Raw genomic sequence first — 23,388 nt, 5'->3', positions numbered from 1 at the left:
TCATGTAAAGAAACTCGACCTCTCTCAAATTCAATAAGCCATCTCCTCACGGTGCTCAAACAAGGTACTTCCCTCCCAAAAGCATTTTGAAGACGAGCAGCACAGTCTTGCGGAGAGAGAGAACTTTTAAAATCATAAAAAATCATCGCTCTAAAATCTTTTCGACCTAATTCCAATTTCGTTGCGTACGTAGAACTTTGATGCGTGATAAAAAACAATTGACAAATGATTTCCCGCCAATTTTTTTTATATTGCTAGGAAGGTTGCAACGTTTAAAAAAATATAACATTAAAAAAAGATCCGATTAGCTAGAAGTGCAAAACTTTTAGTGTGCCCCATGTATGTGCCACACCTCACGTAGTACACCGGTACCTACGTAACGGTGCGTAAAGATAATAACGGCGCTATTGATAAAAATGATAATTAAATCGTATATTTTAAGTTCGACTTCCTCATCTAACGACACCTTCAGACACAAATTAATTCTCAGGATTAAATGCATTTGGCACGTAAAATAATTATCAGTATCGGGTGATAATATGCTATCGAATTGAGATTAAAAGTGCGCTTGGGCCAAACGGACAATTAGCTTCAAGCAGACATTTTCCTCACTGTGTAAATTTATAACTTTTATAATATCTTGTTATTAGGTTACGCAGGTCAGAATCTAAAAATATATGGTCCGAAAATAGAACGAACCTCACCTAGGTTTTTATTTATTATATATTCGACACCTATAGTTTTAAATATGACGTACTTAAGTTAATTATATCTGCTTTTGGTGCATTGTGTTGTGTAATGTGTTGTGTTGTTCACAGTTAGGGTGAAGCCGCGTAAATGTATTTTCATACAAATCATGACTCATAAAATTACGCTCGTGTGAATCAAACAGGACTTTTGTATGAAACTGAATGCAGCAGAATTCTGCCGAACCGAAATTCTGCGACTTACAACTCACAAATTACGCTCGTTTGGCTTCGCCCTTACAATAACAAGTAGACTGTAGAACACAATAAATTACGGTCAACAGCAGAGATTATACCATTTAAACTCGGAATTATTATTTTTTAACAAAAATTAAAACCGACTTCCAAGGTAAAAACAAAAGTAATATACTTAAAAATAATCTAAAAAGAATCTAATAATTCTTATTCCTTATTATAGTGCCGTCTTCAGACTTCGCCTAAACGTAAACTATTTCTGTACTCAATCTTCGTACTTTTGAAGTCGCTACCAGCCCGGAAAAGTTCTGAGATCCTTGACATAGAACTTTTTTTTTAAATGAAATAAGGGGGCAAACGAGCAAACGGGTCACCTGATGGAAAGCAACTTCCGTCGCCCATGGACACTCGCAGAATAGGGTAATAGGGGAGGATAGGGATGGGAGGGAAAGGGAATAGGGGAGGGTAGGGAAGGGAATAGGGTAGGGGATTGGGCCTCCGGTAAACTCACTCACTCGACGAAACACAGCGCAAGCGCTGTTTCACGTCGGTTTTCTGTGAGAACGTGGTATGTCTCCGGTCGAGCCGGCCCATTCGTGCCGAAGCATGGCTCTCCCACTTACGCTAAGGTAAGCTGGTACCGACGTCAAAAGCATAAAATTTAGCCTATGTTTAGCAGAAATAATGTAGAATTCATTGGCTTTTGCTTGGAGTAGTTTAAATAAAGCCAAAATCCTCGAACTTGTATCAATAAGGATTCAAATGTTCTGTTGGGTACCTTCAGAACCAGGGTATATCCAGATGCAAAATCTTACTTTTTGGTAGTATATGCCTGAAACACTTCAGAAAAAATCAAAATCACCATATGTTTCCATATAAATTTTGAGGAGTTCCCTCGATAAATCATGGATCCCATCATCAGGTCACCACTTTTATGAACATGGTACCCAAATTCGAGTCAAACCCTATACAATACAAAAATAATTTTGTAAATCGGACCACAAACGGCTGAGTAATCGTTGAACATACCAAAAAAAAATACATACAGCCGAACGTATTACCTCCTCCTTTTTGGAAGTCGGTCAAAAATGATCGATCATCCGCTAAAATGGTACTATGAAACAAAAGCAAGAGCAGTGTGAATAGCCCCGATACAATGCACTCAGTTAAGTATCGCCAATTGGTATAATAGGGAGAGCCGCTGACTCTCACCAGTATCGCGACCAATACTGCTGAAATAACCGGTTTTGTTTCATCAATTTTTATAAAGGGATTTCTGGGCAGATTTTCTACTTATGTTAATATGTGTAAGCAGAAATACAAATCAAACGAATCTTATTTTGAAAAAAAAATAGTTTTATGTAGAGTGCAGGTAGGTGGTAAATGAAAGCACGCACAAAGAACGACTTTTCAATTTCAGGAATATCGAAGAATTCGTTCTTTGGCCGAGTTTACATGTCATAACGTTAGTAGATATGCCCAGAAGTTAATTTTACCAAACCTTATAATTATTGTACTATTTTATTGATTACGCATTGTCTTCTATATGCAAACACGGTATCTTATCGCAAACATTAACGGGAGATACGCGGACCAGACTGCACGCCTATTCGATAATGTGAACCCGTGTGTTGTTATGTGATATAGATATATGTGTAAAAATGACTGAGAGCACGCTAGACATCACGGAACTAGAGAAACTAAGGTAAATAGTAAATTTCGCCTCGTTTTTTTTATGTAATTATCAACAATTATAATTGTTGATTTATGGCAGGAAAATGATGTGCTTAAATATGAGTTGCTCAATGTAGACAGAATAAATAAATGTAGGCAGATGACAAACAAAGGCAAATTGTAGGTAGCTGATAATATTATATTAACATGTAACATACTATTGAACTCGTCTTCAATTATCATGTTGAGAACTATTAATGAATAATGTACTTAATTCAAATGCAATTAAATGTATCGGTCTGTGCGTCCTTCTCAAGCTTCAAAACTCTGAACCTAAGTATTTGAATATTTAACGAAAATTCATGACATACTTTGGGACTTGGGTTTCAGAGACGGACATAGTTTTTATGGAGAAAGATGTTCGGTTTCCCTGTAATAAACAAGCGCACGAACAAAGTTGCGAACAATATGTCGTTGATTTATAAAGATACGAATTTACACAATAATTTTATTTATCAAGAAGAAGTTATCCTTGTGTAACTGTTGTGTATCCTTGTCATTGACATTAATACAGTTCGTTTCGGCGCGTTAACTCTGCCCTCCATTTTGTTATCAGAATGTCGATATCATCAGATATACTATCTGTTAGGGTAACTAGACGTACAATATAGGCTTGGGAGAAAAATAAAAGATCTTTCTTATTAAGACGCAAAATTTTTGAGTTAAATTGTATGTTCATTAATAATTCATATTGACCAAAATGTTAATAAACTAATAATAAAACTACTAATTTAACTGCACCATAATATGTACATTGTACAAATTATTTGGGTTGAGTTTCAACTTTTTACTTTACAATATTTACAGCAAAATGAATTTAAACGGTAAAATAGAGAAAAAAATTGCCGCAAAAAGTTTTTACCTAGATAGGTACTAGTCCATTAGCAAAAATATTTTAAACATGCAAAAGTTGTATTTGTTACGTATAATGCAGTCTTATCTGTTGCTCAAGATGTTAATGAAAAATATTATCTGCATATCAACAAAACAGTAGGGGATTTTTTGTAATCTGTAGATCATATCACATCAGATAATTCCTCCAGGTCTACAAACTCGAATACAGGAGATCGGAAGGAGAGATCGGAGCACAAATGGCAGATGATACTGGAGCCCGCGCTCGTGGGAGCCATGATAGCCATCAACCTCGGCCAGACCTCACTACAGAACTTCTACCTGCGCACCGCCTGCACTGTAGACCTGGGGCTGTCAACAGAAGTCTGCGAGAGAGGCGTCGGAGAGGAATTCAGAAGTGCTGAGGTAAATTACTATAATTTGTTCGAATTCACTTTCGTTTATCTTGGAAGGCAAAGGGGAATATCCATACTAATATTATATTTGTAAAAGTGTGTCTGTCTGTATGTTACCTCTTCACGCCCAAAACTTCACCCATTTTGCTGAAATTTAGCATGGAGCTACTTTGAGTCCCAGAAAAGGGCATAGGATACTTTTTATCCCGGAAAAATACATGGTTCCCGTGCCATAAACGAATATTGTGGCAACGGAGTTGCGGGCGTCATCTAGTGCATGATAAAATGGGTAAATAGCTTTTTTCTGGTTCTATATTTTTATGTTATTTTAATGGAGGCTGTGGAAAGAAAAGTAGTTTTCCAATTAATTTCATTATTCTGCCTCAAGTAGGATCAAACCATATCCTTTGCTTTGAACATAATTTTTATAAAATCCAATAATAATTTCAAGCCGCACTTTTCTCGCTTAATCATAGAGAATTCATTTCTAACAAACAGAGTCAGATTACTGTTGCGTTAAAATCTCCACGGTCGACCTAGTTTCGGGAATAATCTTCATTAATTTTTCCGTTGCACCAGATAACGAAACCATGTTTCTGTTAATCCCCCACAATTTTATGTCATTTTGATTAAAAAATTTATTGCAAAAGTTGGTCAAATAATGCCAGTTGATTTAGAAAATTTATCTAACCCAGATAGTTGTTGCTAGTTAGATAATAGAGTTATTTGAGCGGTCAATCAACCACAGATTTAAGTCGTTTTGGTTCCTCTAATTTAACTTTATTCTAGTTTAAATTTTTCCATCTCGAAATAATTTGGCTTAGATTGAGTTCTTAAGCTGTTATAAGATACAAATTTATACTAAGATTAAAATTTTGTTATTCTGTAAAATACGAGTAATATCTAATTATTCTAAAATTCAATTTCTAAAAATTGTAGCAATGCTTACAGTAAGTAGCACTTAACTCAATAACATTATGTGATTAATCCACCCATTCACCCTATGACCATACATTTTACAGACAGCGAGTCAAATGGTGGTCTCCAGTGTGAACGTAAGCCGGAGTTTCGTCGGCTCCCTCCTGGCTACTGTGGTCCTACTCTTCGTAGGACCATGGAGCGACTGTAGCGGTCGCCGGAAGCCGCTACTGATCCTCCCACTGCTGGGCATGTGCGTGATGACCACTGGTGTGCTACTGATGCTCATCTTCCCTGGAGCCAATACCGCCCAAGTGTTGTACATGGTGCAGATTCCGATCTCGCTGGGCGGCAACTTTGGACTGCTACTTGCAGCGGCTTTCAGCCATATTGGAGATGTAAGTTCTATTCTTTATTTTATTTTGGTGCATTAGAAAATTAGATTGGTTTTTTAACGTCCATGCTTGTTGGCAGTTAAATAATCGGCCAAGTGCGAGTAGGACTCGCGCACGAAGGGTTCCGTACCGTTATAAAACGAGAAAATAGTGTTTGTATGAGAATGCCCCCTTAATTATTTAATTATTTTAATTTTATTATTAAATATTAAATAACAAATATAATTAAGGATTTTGTGAATATTTCAAGTGCCTACCTGTTGCCATTATGGATTACGAGCAAAAAAAGCCAAAAAAAAATAATGTTTGTTGTATAAGGGGGGCTCCCTTAAATAATAACTTTATTTTGTTTTTAGTATTTGTTGTTATAGCGGCAATCTGCATCTATTACCGTTCTTGAGTTACAGCCTGGAGACAGCCTGGAGACAGACAGACAGACGGACAGACAGACGGACAGACAGACGGACAGACAGACAGACGGACAGACATCGAAGTCTCAGTAATAGGGTCCCGTTTTTACCCTTTGGGTACGGAACCCTAAAAACGACAATACGAGTATGATTGAAAATAAAATAAAAATCCATGTAGATAACAAACTTGTTGCTAACTTCAAAATATTAAATCCTTACTAAGAGGTATGAGAGAGCGATTTTTTTATTTACACACCCCGTTTATTATCTCTTCGTCATTAAACTTTGTCATCACTTTTTTCCAAAAATGTGAAAATGATTCAATTTCGATGAAGGAAAATCACGTAATTTAATCACCATAACATAACAATTATTATTGTGTTAGATAACAATATCAGATATATCATCATTTCCAAAATAAATCTGATCTACAAATTTCTTTATCTTGTGTGTCAACTTTTCAAACAAACATAAATTAATAACATGTAATAATAAGTAAGTCATTATTTAAGTCCCAAAAAATTTCAGACTCATGCTCGAAACTCGAACTATGTCTGCAGTAGGTACAACTGTACAGTATTGGTATTAAGTCATCCTTTACAGGCAATAGACTAGAATTAACTCTTGTTAACGTTAGATAAGTGTTAAATAACACTTGTTGTAGTGCCAAGGGTCAGTGAGAACAGATGTTTGATTGTATGAAAGTATGCCCTCTATTTATATCCACGCAATGTGAGAGCGCTATCTCTAGATTGAACTCACAGTCAAGGTCGCAGTTACATTACAGTTAAAACTAAGAACTTGAATAGCCTGCAATCACTAATAGTCAGGGAGCCCTAGAACAATTATTTTTTACTACTATCAAGCTAATTTTTTTGTGAATAGCTACATTTTGATAACACAAACAACATTTTATTACCATAATCAACCAAGTTTTGTTGGTTACAGAACCCTAAAACGGAACCCTAACCAGCTGAATTTTTGTATGTTGGTAGGTTAATACCTAATAGTTATATAGCTTAAGAGTAACATCGTCCTACAAATTAATAGAACAATCCATAATATTTTAGGACCATCAAATCAAAGTATGAAATCCTTTCTACGTCTGTTAGCTACCACTTTCAAGATTTTTCGCAGATAAAAATGTTGTTTGTCTTAGCAAAATGAAGCTCACAAAAACAATCTTGATAGTAATAAAAAAAATTGTTATAGGGCTTCCCTGACTACTAGCTTCTTCTCTTTTTAGAGCTTTTTCGACATACTAGCCACTAACAGAATCTTAGCTAAAGACTAACATAATATTATAAATTATAAGCTATGTTGTCTCTGTATCCTATGCAGAATAAACAAGAATCCATCCATCAATTGAAGCTATAATAATAATATGGGTGATATTATAGCTTAAATTGATGGATTACTAGTAATTTTATTTATATTCATATTATTATGTACCCATATCTTCAAATTACTTTGATTGGAGGTAAAAATAGGAATTCCTCAAAACATTGCAGTACCTATATGAAAGTATGTAAGTAAATCTTTAAAATGTAGCTTGTCTGTTTTCAGCTATGCCACTCAACCGGTAGAGACGTGACCCGCACGATGGGCACGCACCGCGCAGCGATACAGATCTCGCACGTGGTGGGCGCGGTCAGCGGCCCGCTGCTGTACCGCCATCTTGGCTTCTACGGGGTCTTCCCGCTTGTGCTCCTACTACAGGTAGGACTGGTATTCAATATTTCAAGGTATCTTGTGCTGAAGAGACTCGCACGATGGGCACGCACCGCGCGGCGATACAGATCTCGCACGTGGTGGGCGCGGTCAGCGGCCCGCTGCTCTACCGCCATCTTGGCTTCTACGGGGTCTTCCCACTTGTGCTCCTACTACAGGTAGGACTGGCATTCAATATTTCAAGGTATCTTGTGCTGAAGAGACCCGCACGATGGGCACGCACCGCGTGGCGATACAGATCTCGCACGTGGTGGGCGCGGTCAGCGGCCCGCTGCTGTACCGCCATCTTGGCTTCTACGGGGTCTTCCCGCTTGTGCTCCTACTACAGGTAGGACTGGCATTCAATATTTCAAGGTATCTTGTGCTGAAGAGACCCGCACGATGGGCACGCACCGCGTGGCGATACAGATCTCGCACGTGGTGGGCGCGGTCAGCGGCCCGCTGCTGTACCGCCATCTTGGCTTCTACGGAGTCTTCCCGCTTGTGCTCCTACTACAGGTAGGACTTGTATTCAATATTTAAAGGTGTCTAGTCAAGGGCGTCGCCAGCCGATGGCCGGGGCAAGTTGACTTTACCTTCTACAATTCATACTTTTCTCATTCTCTATAAATGAGAAAAGTAGGTATGAATATTGAATTGTAGGTAAAGTCGACAGCACATGAAGCTTTTCACTTGTACCTACTACGAGCCTTACATCTATTACTAGATTTTAATGTTATATTGGTCGTTGTTTGCATTATATTTTATCGTTATTCTTCTGTGTTATAAACTCTGGCTGTGCTCTGTCCTTGTATGTTTAATAAAGATGTATTTTTTTTTTTTTTTTTGGGTACTTTTTTAGAATCTCTAGGGGGGGCAGCTGCCCCTCCCTGCACTTTGTGTCTAGTGTTTTTAATACGTAAAAGTAAAGACAGGTTTAATGTGGATGAGGTGTTTTGTGTCCAACCCAACCCCTAGACTTTTAACGTGGTCTACATAACAACGTTGTAATGAGAGAAAATGAAAGAATTATATGGAATATACCTTTCCATGTCTATTCCGTATGATCGGTCACCAATCAAGTCATCAAATTTGGCACCGAATACCGAGTAATTAATTACTTAATATTATCATACTAACAGTAAAGACCTATGAATAATGTTAACTCTTATTATATTTTATATTATTAAACTAGCGACCCGCCCCGACTTCGCATCGGGTATAAAAAAATATTAAAATCGATTCAGCAGTTTTGACTTAATGTATTCATTATTACTACCCGTGGCCCGCATCGGTAACGTCGCAAAAACTACTTCCAGCAATTTTTAAATCTTCGAAAATATTAATTTAAATCATATGCTGTAAGGGGCCATATAGATCTACATTAAATCAACAATGTATTTAAGTTATTTAATTGGATAAGGATTAATGCTGTATTTATTAAAATTGCTTCGAAAATTAGCCATTATTTGTCGCAAAAAGAAAATGAAGAAAAATGTTATTGTGGGATATCATAGATAGAAAGACATAATTATACCATCGCGGAGTTTTCTGTAGACCTTTTCAATGTGTACAATACTTGGTACATTATTTTGGTAAATCTCGTAGGGTTCAGCCTGCGTTTGCAATGTAAGCGGAAAAAATGTAATTATTTACGACATCCCATTGGAAACCCCAACAATAACAGTATTTCTCCACTATTTAATGAATGTTATTATACCTATAACCTTCCTCTTGAATCACTCTATCTATTAAAGAAAACCGCATCAAAATCCGTTGCGTAGTTTTAAAGATTGAAGGGAACAAAGGGACATGAGGGAAAAAAGCGACTTTGTTTTATAATATGTATAGATATAGATGCAACTAACTCTAATCATAATAGGTATATATCCTTACAACAACGTATAAACCTATAAACGTGAATGAAGCAAAAGTATGTCAGGAGCGCTGCAAGTAGGTTTCTATGTCTATTCCGAATCCATCAGTCATCCATTCCGTGGTCAGAGCGTGAATATGCCATCGCGACGGAGGGATGGAACTGAAAGAAGCATGCAGCATGTAATATCCTTGCTGAAGCAGACGGATCCGGATGAGGTGCCGGCTTTTGTGGCGAAAAAACTGCACAAGCTGCCGCCCGTGACGCTGGACCACGTCGACATCGTCATCCTCTTAAAGGACATCAGGTTCCTGAAAGAAGAGTTGGCCGAAGTTCGAGGTAGACTGCAGGCATCAGAGTCTACGATCAGCGATCTACGTAATGAATTATCACAATTATAGAGTGGTAATTCAATATGTAGGTCACCTGATGCCGCGTTCGTCACTCGCCGTCGTGGTGCGCAAGCAATCACGTTCAGCAGTGCAACAATCAAAACAGCCGTAATCGCATCGCGATTTTGTACATATTTACTGAAATATATAAGTACCCTAATTAATGTACAGTTCTAACTTTTGTAACATTAAAATCGAAAGTAAAGTGCTAAATCACTTTAAAACTCTTTTTAACACTCTTACCTTAAAAAGTCGCTAGAGTCCCGAGTCCCGACTTGCGAGTACGATACATGACAAAATTGTAACTCCACACACAAAAGGCTCGAAATTCACATTTTGTATAAATCGCTTTATTCTCTAAATTTCTTCTAAATACTACGTTTTATCAAGTTTTTACACTTATAGAGAACACTGAGTTCAATAAACATATGCGGATACAGGCGCACCAAGTATTCAATACTTATTAGTAATTTTTACGCAGCACATTTAGATGTTTTATAATAATTACTTTTTCACTTATTACTTATACAATTAAACCACATTGATTTATACTAAACAGCAATCCAACTTTCACGAATCTTAGCCGAAGACTGTAACTAACAATGTTTATTATGAAATATGTTCCACGAAATATTTCAAGTGGTTGGCGCGGGTCACTCGAGCCGAGGTACACTATAACTCTTATCGCGTAGTAGAAATTCTTTATTTTAAAACTAAATGAAGTTCGATCTATTCCATGTCCCTTGGTTTGCACTTTTGTTTACATATTTTATATTTTGTTTACATACGTAAGATAGAAGGTCAAGCGAGTTTTTTTTAAATTAACTACGAGAACTTTATAGATACGAGGTTCATCTTGGTACTTTCAACTTTTTGGATATTTTTTCGATGTATTAATGATTTTTTCTATTTGAATTTGTTCAAGTATGTACTACAAATGATAATTACTATAAAAGTTCTAATAGAGTAAAGTAAAGAGTTTATCGCGACAAAATACCTAAAATTCCTAAGACAAAAATGTATCTATAGTCGAGTCCACTATCTCAGCCGCAGCCTCGCCGACAGCCGCAGCCGAGACATCGTCGACGAGCTAATAGAGCTTAGAGAATACGAATTCTAACGCCGCGGCTACAGCGAACGATGTGACGGCTGCGACATCCGTGATCACAGCGACGAGAACAGCCTTAACGTGTTCCTTAGAGAATAGCCTAGCAGCCCGTCAGCACTTTCAGACGGGTCAACGCACGAGCACGTCATCGCCGCCACCGCCGCTGCCCCCGCCGCCCGCTCCCCGCCTGCAACGGAGCCGCGGCCGAACTACGCAAGTGTCGCCGCTTGCCCACCGCCTTCTCCCCCGCGTTCAAAAACAAAGGGAAAAAGGAGGCTCCCGCAGAAGAAAAGGACCTCCAAAAAGGACCGAAAACCCTCTCTCCAAAAAGGACCGAAAGTGCGATGATGACGGGTTTATAAGAGTGGAGAGGAAGAAGACGAAACCCGTCGTCCGCAACCATCGCGGCACCGCACCTGAAGGACCCGAGCAGCTGTTGCGGCGTGACACTCCCGCGACGCCGCTGTACGTGTCCAGGCTGCACTGGTCCACGACGGTCGAGCAGGTCGTGGACTACATCAGGAGAAAGACCCACTTCGTCTTGAGGGTCGAGCGTTTAGAGTCCCGCCACAAAGTCAATTTTAGCTCCTTTGTGGTGAGGGTCCCGACGCATCATCTACCGACCTTCTAGAAGGAGGAGTTCTGGCCGATTGGAGTCGTCTACAGGAGGTTCCGAGGACGACTTCCGAACACGTCGCGCCCCACGTCGCAGACAATACGTGTTTAGTGTTTAGTGCTTAGTGTTAGCTTTCGTTTATATGTTATGTATATTAGTCTATAAGGTATATATAATATGGACCAAGATGCGTGATTTAAATAAATAAATAAATAAAATAAAATCCTACGGGAAACGCTGGCGTGATATAACCAGTTTATATTTTAATTTTCACACACACTGATGGTGATGATGGTACTGATTCAGCAGACTAGCTTTGCTTACTTTCAGCTCAGAAACCGAAACAGAATAAAAAATATAGAGAAACTATTCTGGCATCTATCATCTGGTTCTGGCATCTAAATCTGGAGGAAAAACTAGTCTCAAATTATAACATTTTACATCTTGTCCAAGCTCATTAGTACTCGTACTTAGAAAATGAAATTTAAATAGCTTCATTAGTTCGGGTGCTATACGTTGAGGGTTAAAATCATTGAATGACACCCCTTATTAAATACTATGATGATATTTCAGGTGTCATCACTAGTATACGTGGTGGTGATGATAAAGGACGTGAACGTGAACGAGGACAACCAGGTGTCTGTGTTCAATTGGAGACTGCCGCTAAAGGCCATCCACTGCCTGCTGCGGCCGCGGGACGGACACAAGCGGTTCATCATACTGCTCATGATGGTGGTGGCGCTCGGAGACAGAATGCTGTTATCAGGTAGGTCAATAACCATGATCCCTATAGATTTAAGAGGATTCCACACCGCCGTTTTTCTATACAAACCTTGTCCCCTGTTTCCTCCCTGGATAATGCCGGTAGAGTTATGATTTTTTTCCTGAATATCTATGGCCACTATTAGCATGTCCCTATGTTTTCCTTTTTTTCATAATTTTATTATTAAAAAAGATAAGAACGTCCAAAAACCCAAAAAAATGGCCAGATTTTCCTCTGTGTTCAAACACCCAGAAAACAAAACTGGCTAAAATATACAGAAAAAATAAAACATAGGAACACAGCTCAAGCCTTCCTTTAATTCTTAATGAAAAAAGTACTTAAATCGGTTAAGTTTTGGAGAAGAAATCAGCGGACAACGAATCGAAGATTTTCTGTTCTTTTATTAGAACTTTTGTCGTGTTGTCTCTATCGCGCTCTGCGGTGGGAGACTTGAGATTGGTGAGACAGCAATACATTTTCAAATACCTATTTTCAATTTCTCTCTCCCCTGGTGTATCCTCTTAAGGCTTTTAGTTCGATATCATAGGCGAAAACTACACTGTTCCAAGGTATATTAATTAATAACATAAATACTAAAGATATTTTGACAAAGACAGATATTTGTGTAATCCTTTTATTCGTTTATTATTGTTTTAATTATTATTTATTGAATTATAAAAAGGTTTAAACTAATTTTACCAGTTTGTGAAGCCAGCCTTTGTGAGGTTCCGGAAAATCTCTAACAGATGGCGCTAGTAGTGTAATATTTCGATTAAAGTACAAAATAATATTTATAGTTAATTAAAATTTTAATAAATTTATACATTTAATACTCGTATATTTAATATAATAATAATTTATTTTCCCATTTTTTCAGCGGAGGTCCTGCTGTCATACATGTTCTTCAGAAACAAATTCCACTTCGACGACGTGTTGTTTGGATCTTACCTAGCTTATAAGAATACTATTAGCTTTTTAGGTATGTATATCACTATAATTATAAACATAAAAACATATTAGTCAAGAAGTTGTAGCAGAAAACAGGCTCGGAGCCTTCGATCACTAATATACAAGATACACAGTCCCATACAAAACCTCTCGAAAATCTGTCGCGGTCAAACTGTTCAACATTTTTTGTTGATTGTAATAATTTTAATAGTCCATTTTTTATTATTTTTTTTTAAATTCAAAGTTTAATGTATAAAGTGTGGAGTAATTATTTTTACTTGTAATATTATGTTGGTCTAATATGTTTAATTTTATAGTTAAGTAAAATATACATGTATACATTGAATATAAATGCTTAGAACATACAACGCTCGCTAAAGTCGGCTTGAAAAATTGTTCGCATCTTTGCCGTGCTATAACTGATATCCAATCTCCACATCTAACTGGATCTCGAGGAAACCTAAAAAAATATATATTCCTCAATAAAATAAATAATAATTAATAGCGACTCCACCAAATGGAACAGAAACACAGTGTATAACACATAGACATAATATAATGCTAAAGACCAACAAAGAGTGCGAGAGAGAAGAAAATCCTTTATGGAATTATAACAAGATGAAAAGAGAGAGGCAGTCTAATGAAAATTGTAACAACTTATATTTGACAGGTCGTCAAAAGTCGTCAATCGTTTTTATGCCCTTTCGGTATTTGCAATTTATTATTTAAATCGTATGTTATTTTCAACAAATACTATTATATATAACAATAATAACTTGTGCTGTGAGTGATTGCAGTGTAAATCATAGGAATAATCCTGAAAAATATACATTTCACCCGTAATTAATCTTCATGTCCTAATTGCTACGATGTGTTTATTTTTGCTATATTCTGTCTTTAGTTCTCTATTTCAAATAAAATATTGTGAATCCTCCCTCCCTTTTACTTTCATATTTTGCGTAACTAAAGGTACTATTGTTCCTATATTACACAAATTTTGAAGAAAAATTTTTCATCAAAATTTCTTACATATACGCTAGTGCTTGAATCAAATTTATCGATATGCTTATCGATATTTTACAATAACATAAATCTAAAATAAAAATCATTTACCTTTATATTTATCACCTTAAGCCCGGCCGCACATTATCCGAAATTTCTGATCAGAAAAATTCGGACGCCCGGCGGAACGCACTCTGTTCATACATTTTGTTGTAGACCCATCATACTAAAAGAATTTCTGACGTGTCAAAATGTATGAGCGGGGCGGGGCGTCCGAATTTTTGTGATCAGAAATTCGGAAAATGTGCGGCTGGACTAAAAAGGACATATTATCTTATTTTAACTAATATAATATAGTATAGTATAATATAGCTAATATAATATAACTACTATAATATAGAGTGACTCTAAAACTAGAGGAAGGTTTATATTTATATATCATAATCATTTGTTTTACAGATTCCCTCAAGATCCTCTAATAAGAGGAAAATGGCTGAAATTAATTGGGCGTGTTGGTTGGAATCCCAAGAAAAATTCAACAATATGTAGGCAAACATTTCATTGAAAATTTTAAAGAAAAATTAGAATAAATACTATTTTGGTTAAAGGAGCTATCCCAACTTTATTTGTGCCAGTAAGTTTGACATACTGTTGCACTTGTTACTGAAGCAATTATTAAAAATAAGCAATTATAAGCAATTAATGCTTTTTAGTTCATTTAAGATTATACTTATATGAACTAAAAAGTATTAAATAATCCTTATTCTGTACTCAATCTTCATAATTTTGAAGTCGGTACCAGTCCTAAGTATATAAGTTGCTGTTATACCTATTCTGTCAGAGAACTGGCGATTAGGTTAGCTGGTACCGATTGCAAAATAATGAAGATTGAGAACATAATTAATACTGAGTACAGAATAAGAATTATTTAATACTTTTTAGTTCATTTAAGTATAATATTACTATTGTCCTTGCCTTGGAAGTCGGTTTTAATTTTTTGTTTAAAAATAATAATTTTACTCATTTTAACTGTCCTTAACGTTTTCTATACTTACAGTTGGTGTTTTAAAAAATCAAAATCAAAATTGCTTTATTTCTGAACAAATCTAAAATAAAATATATTTTCAGAATACATGGTGCCTACCACCGGTTCGGTAACTAAGCCGACGAGAAGAACCGGCGTAAGAAACTCGCACGCCCACTTTTTACCAAAAAAAGTGAGAAAAAAAAATAATCTTTTAAAACAAAATTTACAATGCTGTAACTAAAAATTATACAATGTAAACATAGATAGATACATAATAATTGTAAGTCATGTAGAAGTAGCCTTGCAAGCAGTCATTCAGCATTCCCAAGATGTGCCATCAATTATGAAATCATTTTGGCTTTGGCACAAAACGTTCTTTGACCACTTTTTTAAATTTATTAATCGAAAGATTTTGAACGTTTTCTGGGACCATATTATGTTCCCATTTGAATATCAAGGAGTCACTTCGATTTCTCATTGTTTCCATCACCAGACCACCACTTTTGTGAACATGATACCTACTCGGAACAATACAATGTACAGCAAAAAAAAAAATTTGAAAATCGGTTCATAAACGGCGGAGTAATCGTTGAACATACATAAAAATATATCCACAGGCGAACGTCTAGACTCCTCCTGTTTGGAAGTCGGTTCAAAATAATTGTAATAAAATATTATGATATTTTATAATATGTATTTAATTTAAGAATAAAATATAATATACTATGTGTGTTGTTTACTTTCAACGTTTACTTTCAATGTAAGGACTGATTTACCAGATAGATTTTACCTGAGTAATAAATAACTTTTTAATGTGTTAAGTGTAAATTATTTACCCCTATAAGAACCTCATGTCATAACATATCCGACGATTGAAAAATCATTCCAAAAGAAAATGTGTATCTACTTTTCAATCGTCACCTTTTTTTGCCAATTAAAATTTATGATACCTAATTTGAAATACAAATCTATCAATATTGCATATTATTTATTTCTTATAGAAACTCAGGTAAAATAACTCGAACGGACTAAACTATCGATAGCAACTTACTATACTATCGATAGTAAAATATACATCACTAGCACACGCACACATTGACAGATCAAAAATGGTCACGCATTTTCGAGTTGTCAGGTGGTCTTTACGACAGTATATATTATGTCTATGGTATAACATGAACATTTCAAGTGGGCATGATAAACTACGATAAGTACCTTTAGTATGAGTATTCGCAATTGAGATGGTTTATACCTCGTGTTGATTTATTTACAACTTAATTTTAAAACTGTTTTTTGTTGATTTCTTAACGAAATACCAATATTGATAATACAATTGTATGAAATATATTAGGATAAAATTGGTACTTACCGGAAATATGAAATTCCATCCTTTTTTTGCGTTTTAAACGTATGGTTTTTACAATTGTTGAACGAGCACTGGGACATGTTTCCCAGCGGATCGTTCGAGCACTACTAAATCAAAAAGTCCACCAGAATGTTGCGTTTGGTGCTCTTTTAGTGAGGTCGTTTTTTGCCGCGGACTGTGTATCTTGTATATTAGTGATCGAAGCTCGGAGCCCGAGGAATAAGCTGGGAAAGCGGTCAACTAGATTTATTTTATCCCTGCATAAATATAGTCCGTGCAATCCACGAAGACGCGCCCCACCACTTTTTGGGTGAGCATCTTTCCCTTTGACCGTGACGCGTTTTAGGGTTCCGTTGCCAAATGGCAAAAAACGGAACCGTAGATTCGTCATGTCTGTCTGTCTGTCTGTCCGTCCGTATGTCACAGCCACTTTTCTTTAAGACTTCGCTTTAAGATTCTGATATAAAAATGCAAAAATTATTAAAAATTTTAGGGGCCCCCATAGATACAACTGAAACAAAAAAAAAATTTCATCCAAGCTATGCGTGTGGGGTATCTATGGATAGGTCTTTAAAAATCATATTGAGGTTTCTACTATCATTTTTTTCTAACCAGAATAGTTTGCGAGAGAGACTCTTCCAAAGTGGTAAAATGTGTCCCCCCCCCCCCCCCCCCAACTTCTAAAGTAGGGGCATTATAAGTCTAAAAAAAATATATGATGTACATTACTACAAAAACTACCAACGAAAATTGGTTCGAACGAGATCTAGCCAGTAGTTTTTTTTATACGTCATGAATGGTAAACCTTCATTAAATCAACTGAAATAAGAAAATAAATCAAAAACCTCTTAATTTCATAAAAATAAACCTTATTGGTGCTGCGGAACCCTTCATGGGCGAGTCCAACTCGCACTTGGCCGGTTTTATTCTTAATTGGTCTATTTATTGTAGTGTGCGCGTGCACTCATAGGTAATTAGTGTGTACCGATAACACTCAAACATTGGCGAAAGCTTGCACACATATATATAAACGATTAGGAGGAATAGTGGGGCGCGTCTTCGTGGATTGGACGGACTATACAAAAGTCGACGACCATTATTTTCTTAACTTAACGTTGAATTAAAGTTTATAAAACACCACAAAATAAAGGCATAACGTGTATTTGTGAATGTATTTTGATTTAATATGTACTTGGTTGCAAATATGTGAAGATGTTTGAAGAAGATCAAAAAAAGAAAATCAAAAAAAGAAAAAGAATATCAGTGCTACGATAACCAGCTGCTATAATTAAGCCATCAAGCCCCATAAGCTCACCGGTGAGCGAGACACAATAGAATAGCAATAGAATTCCAAGAATCCACGATCGAAGGATTAATATAAGTACATGAAAATTATCTCATTTCGTTTCCAGGAACTCTACTAATTCTGTCGCTGCTGAAGCGTCGCCTGCGTCTGTCGGACGAGGCGGTGGGCGTGCTCAGCTGCCTGTCGCTGGTGCTCGCCACATCCTCGTTGATGCTCATCACCAGCACCATTGTTGTGTTTATAGGTAGACTTCCTTGTATTTTGCATAGGTTAGGTTAGACAGGCACCGCAAGGCTTATTTTTTTGAGAACGAACTTAAAGAACGTTAATAATTCTATAAATTAGGAATTGGGTCTAAAAACCCCACATTGGCGCGGATACTAATACCCTGCGCCACCTGGCGGCCTACCACAACCTTTCCTAAAACTATCATGTTTCCAGAACACTTTGTTGTAAGATTACAATAACCTTACTTTGATTCGTACCATGAACTTTTTAAGGTGTATGAAAACAATCTTGTTTTATTCCTGCTAAGTGATGGGAAAGAACGAACGATATCAAATTATTTGTTTACATTTATCAATGGGTGGAAGTGAGATAGCAGCTACAAAGCGCTTTGTCTCTCTCACACGATTGTATAAACAAATGAATTGTCATGGGTGGAAGCGAGATAGCAGCTATAAAGCTTTTTGTCACTCTCACACGATTGTGTAAACAAATGAAGTGTCTAATTAGTCTAAACATATGTAGAAAAAACTTATTAGTGACTGTAGAGAATTTGAATGGTACTAAACCAAAATATTTCAATTAATTAAACCGATTCAGCGCTAAATTGTTAACAATAAGAATTAAATCAAATAGTGAAATTGTTGAAAAACCAATGCTGAAACCCAAATAAGACGTGAAGTGTTGGTGTGGTACGCTAAAACAAAAAAGTTTTAAGTGGTGTGTGAGTTGCGCGACTTTGAAGACTGTTTCGATATTTTCTATTATAAGGTAAATAGAAGGTACGTTTAGTAAATATTTAATACATTGGTTATCTCAAAACAAACGCCGTTTTTTATGTACATGGTTAACTTTAAATACAAATAAAGTTAAGAATTTAGTTGTTAATACATAATATGCGTAATTTAAAGTCGTACCGTACTCAATTTTCAAATATAATTTTACTAAAAAACAGTAAAAAATGCAAAACAATCTTAAAAAAGTTGATATTTCACAGCGGATTTAAGATCGCTAGTTTGACGTTAAAGTAATCTTGCTCATCTGTCAAACGGTGTCAAAATGGAGCTCATGGTACGCTGAGAGCGAATGAATCGGGACATGACGTCACAAAACGTCTTGACGGAACAATCATAAAGTAATCTTACTTTTAAGAGGTGATGGTACGAAATCATAAAGTAAGATTAAAATAATACTGCTTTAAGAGGTTGTAGTAGGCCCCCTGTTTCTTTTATAGCAATATATAATACAAGCTGTTCCCCGCGGTGTTACCCGCGGGTTTATAGTAGTGATCACGATGATGATGAATGTAATTTGCAAAGTAGCTTTGCGTTCTTAAAACAACAGTCCTCCGTAGACTATTCTTATGCCTTAAATCTGTGTCTAGACGTCAGTGCCTATTCCATCATTCCTCTCAAATAAAAATGACTTTCGACTAATGAATAGCAGAACAGCATGAGACATCATTTAGAAGCAATATACAGAATGCATACATTGCTATTCTAAAAAAAATAAGTCATTGCTCTGAAAAACTTAACATAAACCTAATATTTCACCCATGTGCCTAAGTATACAATGTAGTAATGGCAGTAGTAGTAGTAATCATTTTTTGCTTAAAAATAGGTGGTAAGGCCTGTAGCGCGAATAAGACCTTTTTTTCAGAATTTTGATACAATCTAATGATGGGGTATTTCTTTTTCAGTGCCAATTCTCGGCATAATATCCCAGGGATCTCAGGTGGTGCAACGGCCGCTACTAAACAAGCAGATTTTGCCAACTGAACAAGGTTTGTTCACAGTTTAATCTTTTACGTTTTCAAACGTTTACAGTTTTGATAACCACTGAATGGTGTAGCAATCTTATTACTTACGTACGTTGAAAATGTTGGTTTGACTTTGGATGTGTGGATTTTAAAAACCAGGAACAGCCTCATACCCACATCAAATTTAGGTCTTGCCCCCAGGCAACACCTAAATTTGACGTAGGCAAGATATATTTTGCGAAGCCCCCTGATGCATGATGCAAGGGGACGGATTTTGTTAAGAGAAAGATTTTTGATAGTCAAACTTTTATTTATAAAAATTTGAGTATCAAAACTTGTAAATCCTTAAAATATCCTCGTCGCCCACGCCTTACGCCGTCTCTAACAATTAACACAATTTTCATAACACCAGAGGAATCCCACGTGTAATTCCTCTGCTTTTGGATTGCTCTATAATTATACTATCATGTGATCTATGTGCTTGTATCACGCTTAATAAAAAAAACATTGAAGATTGTAACTCTGTCTTTATATTAACTAAATCGAGAAAAGATAATGTTTTTAAATGTATAGAGTCTGGTCCAAATTTCCACCATTAACGAGACCTATATACTAAAAATGTCTACTGAATACTGAGTCATTATAACCAGACCGCAATCGAAAATACCCAGTCAGTGAAAAGTTATGACTGAATAAAAAGTCGTGTTTTTTACCATTTTGTATGAAAAATATTGTAGATGTAATAAAATAGTGTTGAGTTTGGAGCAAATGTCCACAACCAATAACACTTACGTCATGATCTACTAAATACGGAATCATTATTACTGCACCTCAACCAAAAATATCCTGTAAGAAAAAAGTTATGACGGAATGAAACAGTTGTCTACCATTTTATTACCTACATAAAATAGTATTTATATGATCCATTGCACTTTTTAACTACTCAATCTATGTTATGTGATGTCGCTTGGCATTTCCTATTAGGTTTTTACTGAAATAGATTAATATCAAAGGCCGGCAACGCACCTGCAGCTCTTCTGATGTTGCGAGTGTCCATGGGCGACGGTAGTTGCTTACCATCAGGTGACCCGTTTGCTCGTTTGCCCCCTTATTTAATATAAAAAAAAAATATCAATATCAATATTTTCACTCAAAAAAATATTTTTCATATGGTCATAACTTTTTACTGACAGCTTATTTTTAATTTGTCTCATAATGAAAGTTCTATATATATTTAATGGACAATAAGTCAATATGGGTCTCGTTGGTGGTGGAAATTTGGACCACTTTAATCATTCTCCTTTCTCGATTCTTGTAACCTACCACTGTTAATTAATTTACTTACGTGTGATTGCGTTCAGATGCATAATATTTTAATTAAAATCATAATATTTTTGATTTTGTAATTATTTATATTTAATTATAAGTTTAAAGTGTTATTTTTAGTAAATAAGTACTAAAATTCACGAGAACTATCTTCAACAATATGACTAGTATAATGTAGGTACATGGCGTAGGAAAATAGTAGATTAGGTAATCTAACAACTATTTTCCTATGAATAATAAATACGCATGAGTGGTATTTTTTGGAGGCAAATTTATCATATAAATTGTATATTATTTGCGTATTGAATTACGTATAAATATGTACTTACATAATATTATGTTTTCGTAAGGGTCAACTCAGACCGCAACGTGACGCGTAGATGCCTTGTGATGCATTTCTGTATTGCCCTACCTACTGCCCTACGGTATAAATGTATATTTTTTGGTAAACTAAGATTTACCTACCAAGAAATTTACACATTAATAGCCATGGTCGAGATAATTTAGTATCAGAATATTCCATAAAAGTGAAGAAAGAAAAGCTAAATTACATAAAATGACGTCGTTTGGTTATGGTTCTGGTTATCTTATTATTTACAGCACTTTTAACTTTTAATTAACTTGTCGTGTTTATTTAATTTTTCCTTTTATTCTTTGCAGGCAAAATATACAGTGTGATGGGGGCTTTGGAGTCAGCGACGCAAACTATATCGTCCCCTCTCTACTCTCTACTATACACCAAAACGGTATCAGTGATGCCAGATGCCTGGCTGATACCTGGGATCTGTTTAGCCGTAATACAGCTTATAGCATACATACACACGAGGAGGCTAAATAAGAACACACAGAATAACGTAGCCCTCCCCATACTAAACAAAGACTGCAAAGAAAAAGACGAAAAATGTAACACAATTGAAATAAATAGTGAAACAAAATAAATTTTAAAGTATTTGTCTTATTGGAATCTAAAAAATTCTAAAATTCTACTAGTACTACCTTCACAGAAATTTATTTAAACGCAGATGGCGAAGCTGCGATTTGGTTGGGTTCATCTGCCGTCTGCGTTTGATGAAACGCGATTACCTAGCTACGCCATCTGCCTATAGCCACGCACTGACCAAGCGAGCAGCCACGCGAGGCAGCCTCGGGTATTTACCGCGGTACGCATGCCGAGGGGGACGGCCTCGGTCTGTATTTTTCTACAGAGGCTGCCTCGCGTGGCTAAACCGAGCCATCGTAAGGCCGAGCCAGAATCGATGCTCAGTTTAACTTGAAGTCGAATAGAGACCGCGCGTGCGTATAGTTTGCCCGAGACCACAATGAAGCCGCACATTCGGAAAGCGGTGACGACAACCACTGCCTTTTTATTAATTCAGCTATTGGAAGGTTCGTTTCTGGCTATCTATCCGCTATTTGTGTAATCAGGACATTGCGCATCCCGAAGTCGTATATGTTCACCATACAGTTGTATTATTTTAAGACACTGTTCTTTATCTATGACGCATAAGTCCTAACACGCAACGAATATGCGAGGCAAAACACTCCCGTCTTGAGCGCGGCAAACGTACCGAGGCGCCTTGAGCATCGACAAAAACCGACAACGCTCGGCTCGGGCCGCGGCACGCTCAGGCGAGGCAACGCATGCGTTTGACCGACTGAGCAACTGCCTCGCGTAGCTGCTCACTTGGTCAGTAAGCGGCTTATGACAAACTTTTCTGATGATTCATACTGATATTATAAATGTGACAGTGTGTCTGTCTGTTACCTCTTTACGTCCAAACTCCAAACCGCTGACCCGAGTTTGCTGAAATTGGGTATAGATACTTTGAGTCACAGGAAAGGACGTAATATAATAATTCCAGAATCCGATAAACGAATTTTAACGAAAAACGGAGTTGACTGTTGAGGGTATCATCTAGTACCTAAGTACCTACTCGGTTCGGAAAAATCCACGTAGCCTAGGAATACGAATTAAATGCATGAAGGTTAAAATATAAGATTTAACTCAATGGAGCTCCAAACACATGCTGTTCAACTAATTATACTTTTTTAAGTCTAGGTTATTAAAAATCTAGTCATTAAAAATTAAACGTACTTTTTTGCATCTTAACGTCATCGGATTTAATCATTAATAATGTTAATTTTAACGTAATCAAATATCATGACCTGAACCTTAATTTTAATTATTTACACTTTGCAACTAATAAAATATTTATGCCCAATTAACCATTAGGCTATAATCAACTTGTATTTAATAAAATAATTGAGGCAATATTGGCTGCGATTTACAGACTTAGGTAAAATCTTATGTTTTGTGCT

General features: G+C 36.4%; 1 protein-coding gene across 1 annotated transcript; it reads left to right on the top strand.

Moving 5' to 3' along the window:
* Positions 1 to 2,526: 2,526 nt before the first annotated feature.
* LOC121740452 (proton-coupled folate transporter-like) lies at positions 2,527 to 22,007 on the top strand. The gene is made up of 9 exons (XM_042133146.1): positions 2,527 to 2,646; positions 3,719 to 3,932; positions 4,945 to 5,238; positions 7,212 to 7,364; positions 11,921 to 12,113; positions 12,988 to 13,089; positions 17,866 to 18,003; positions 19,684 to 19,767; positions 21,730 to 22,007. The coding sequence occupies exons 1-9, from the start codon at positions 2,603 to 2,605 to the stop codon at positions 22,005 to 22,007; spliced, it is 1,500 nt and encodes a 499-aa protein (XP_041989080.1). The 5' UTR covers positions 2,527 to 2,602.
* Positions 22,008 to 23,388: the final 1,381 nt, after the last annotated feature.

The sequence above is a fragment of the Aricia agestis genome, chromosome 3 (genome assembly GCF_905147365.1).
Source record: "Aricia agestis chromosome 3, ilAriAges1.1, whole genome shotgun sequence".
In the NCBI taxonomy this organism is placed as follows: Eukaryota; Metazoa; Arthropoda; class Insecta; order Lepidoptera; family Lycaenidae; genus Aricia; species Aricia agestis.
Note: the sequence above shows the minus strand (reverse complement) of the source record. Positions and strands in the feature narration are given on the sequence as shown.

What these genes read in the sequence shown, in the direction of transcription:
- LOC121740452 (XM_042133146.1), top strand. Translation starts at nt 2,603, where the DNA reads ATGACTGAGAGCACGCTAGACATCACGGAACTAGAGAAACTAAG. An exon ending in CGCTTGTGCTCCTACTACAG is followed by an intron (nt 7,365 to 11,920) that starts GTAGGACTGGTA and finishes ATGATATTTCAG; the next exon opens with GTGTCATCACTAGTATACGT. An exon ending in GATTTTGCCAACTGAACAAG is followed by an intron (nt 19,768 to 21,729) that starts GTTTGTTCACAG and finishes TATTCTTTGCAG; the next exon opens with GCAAAATATACAGTGTGATG.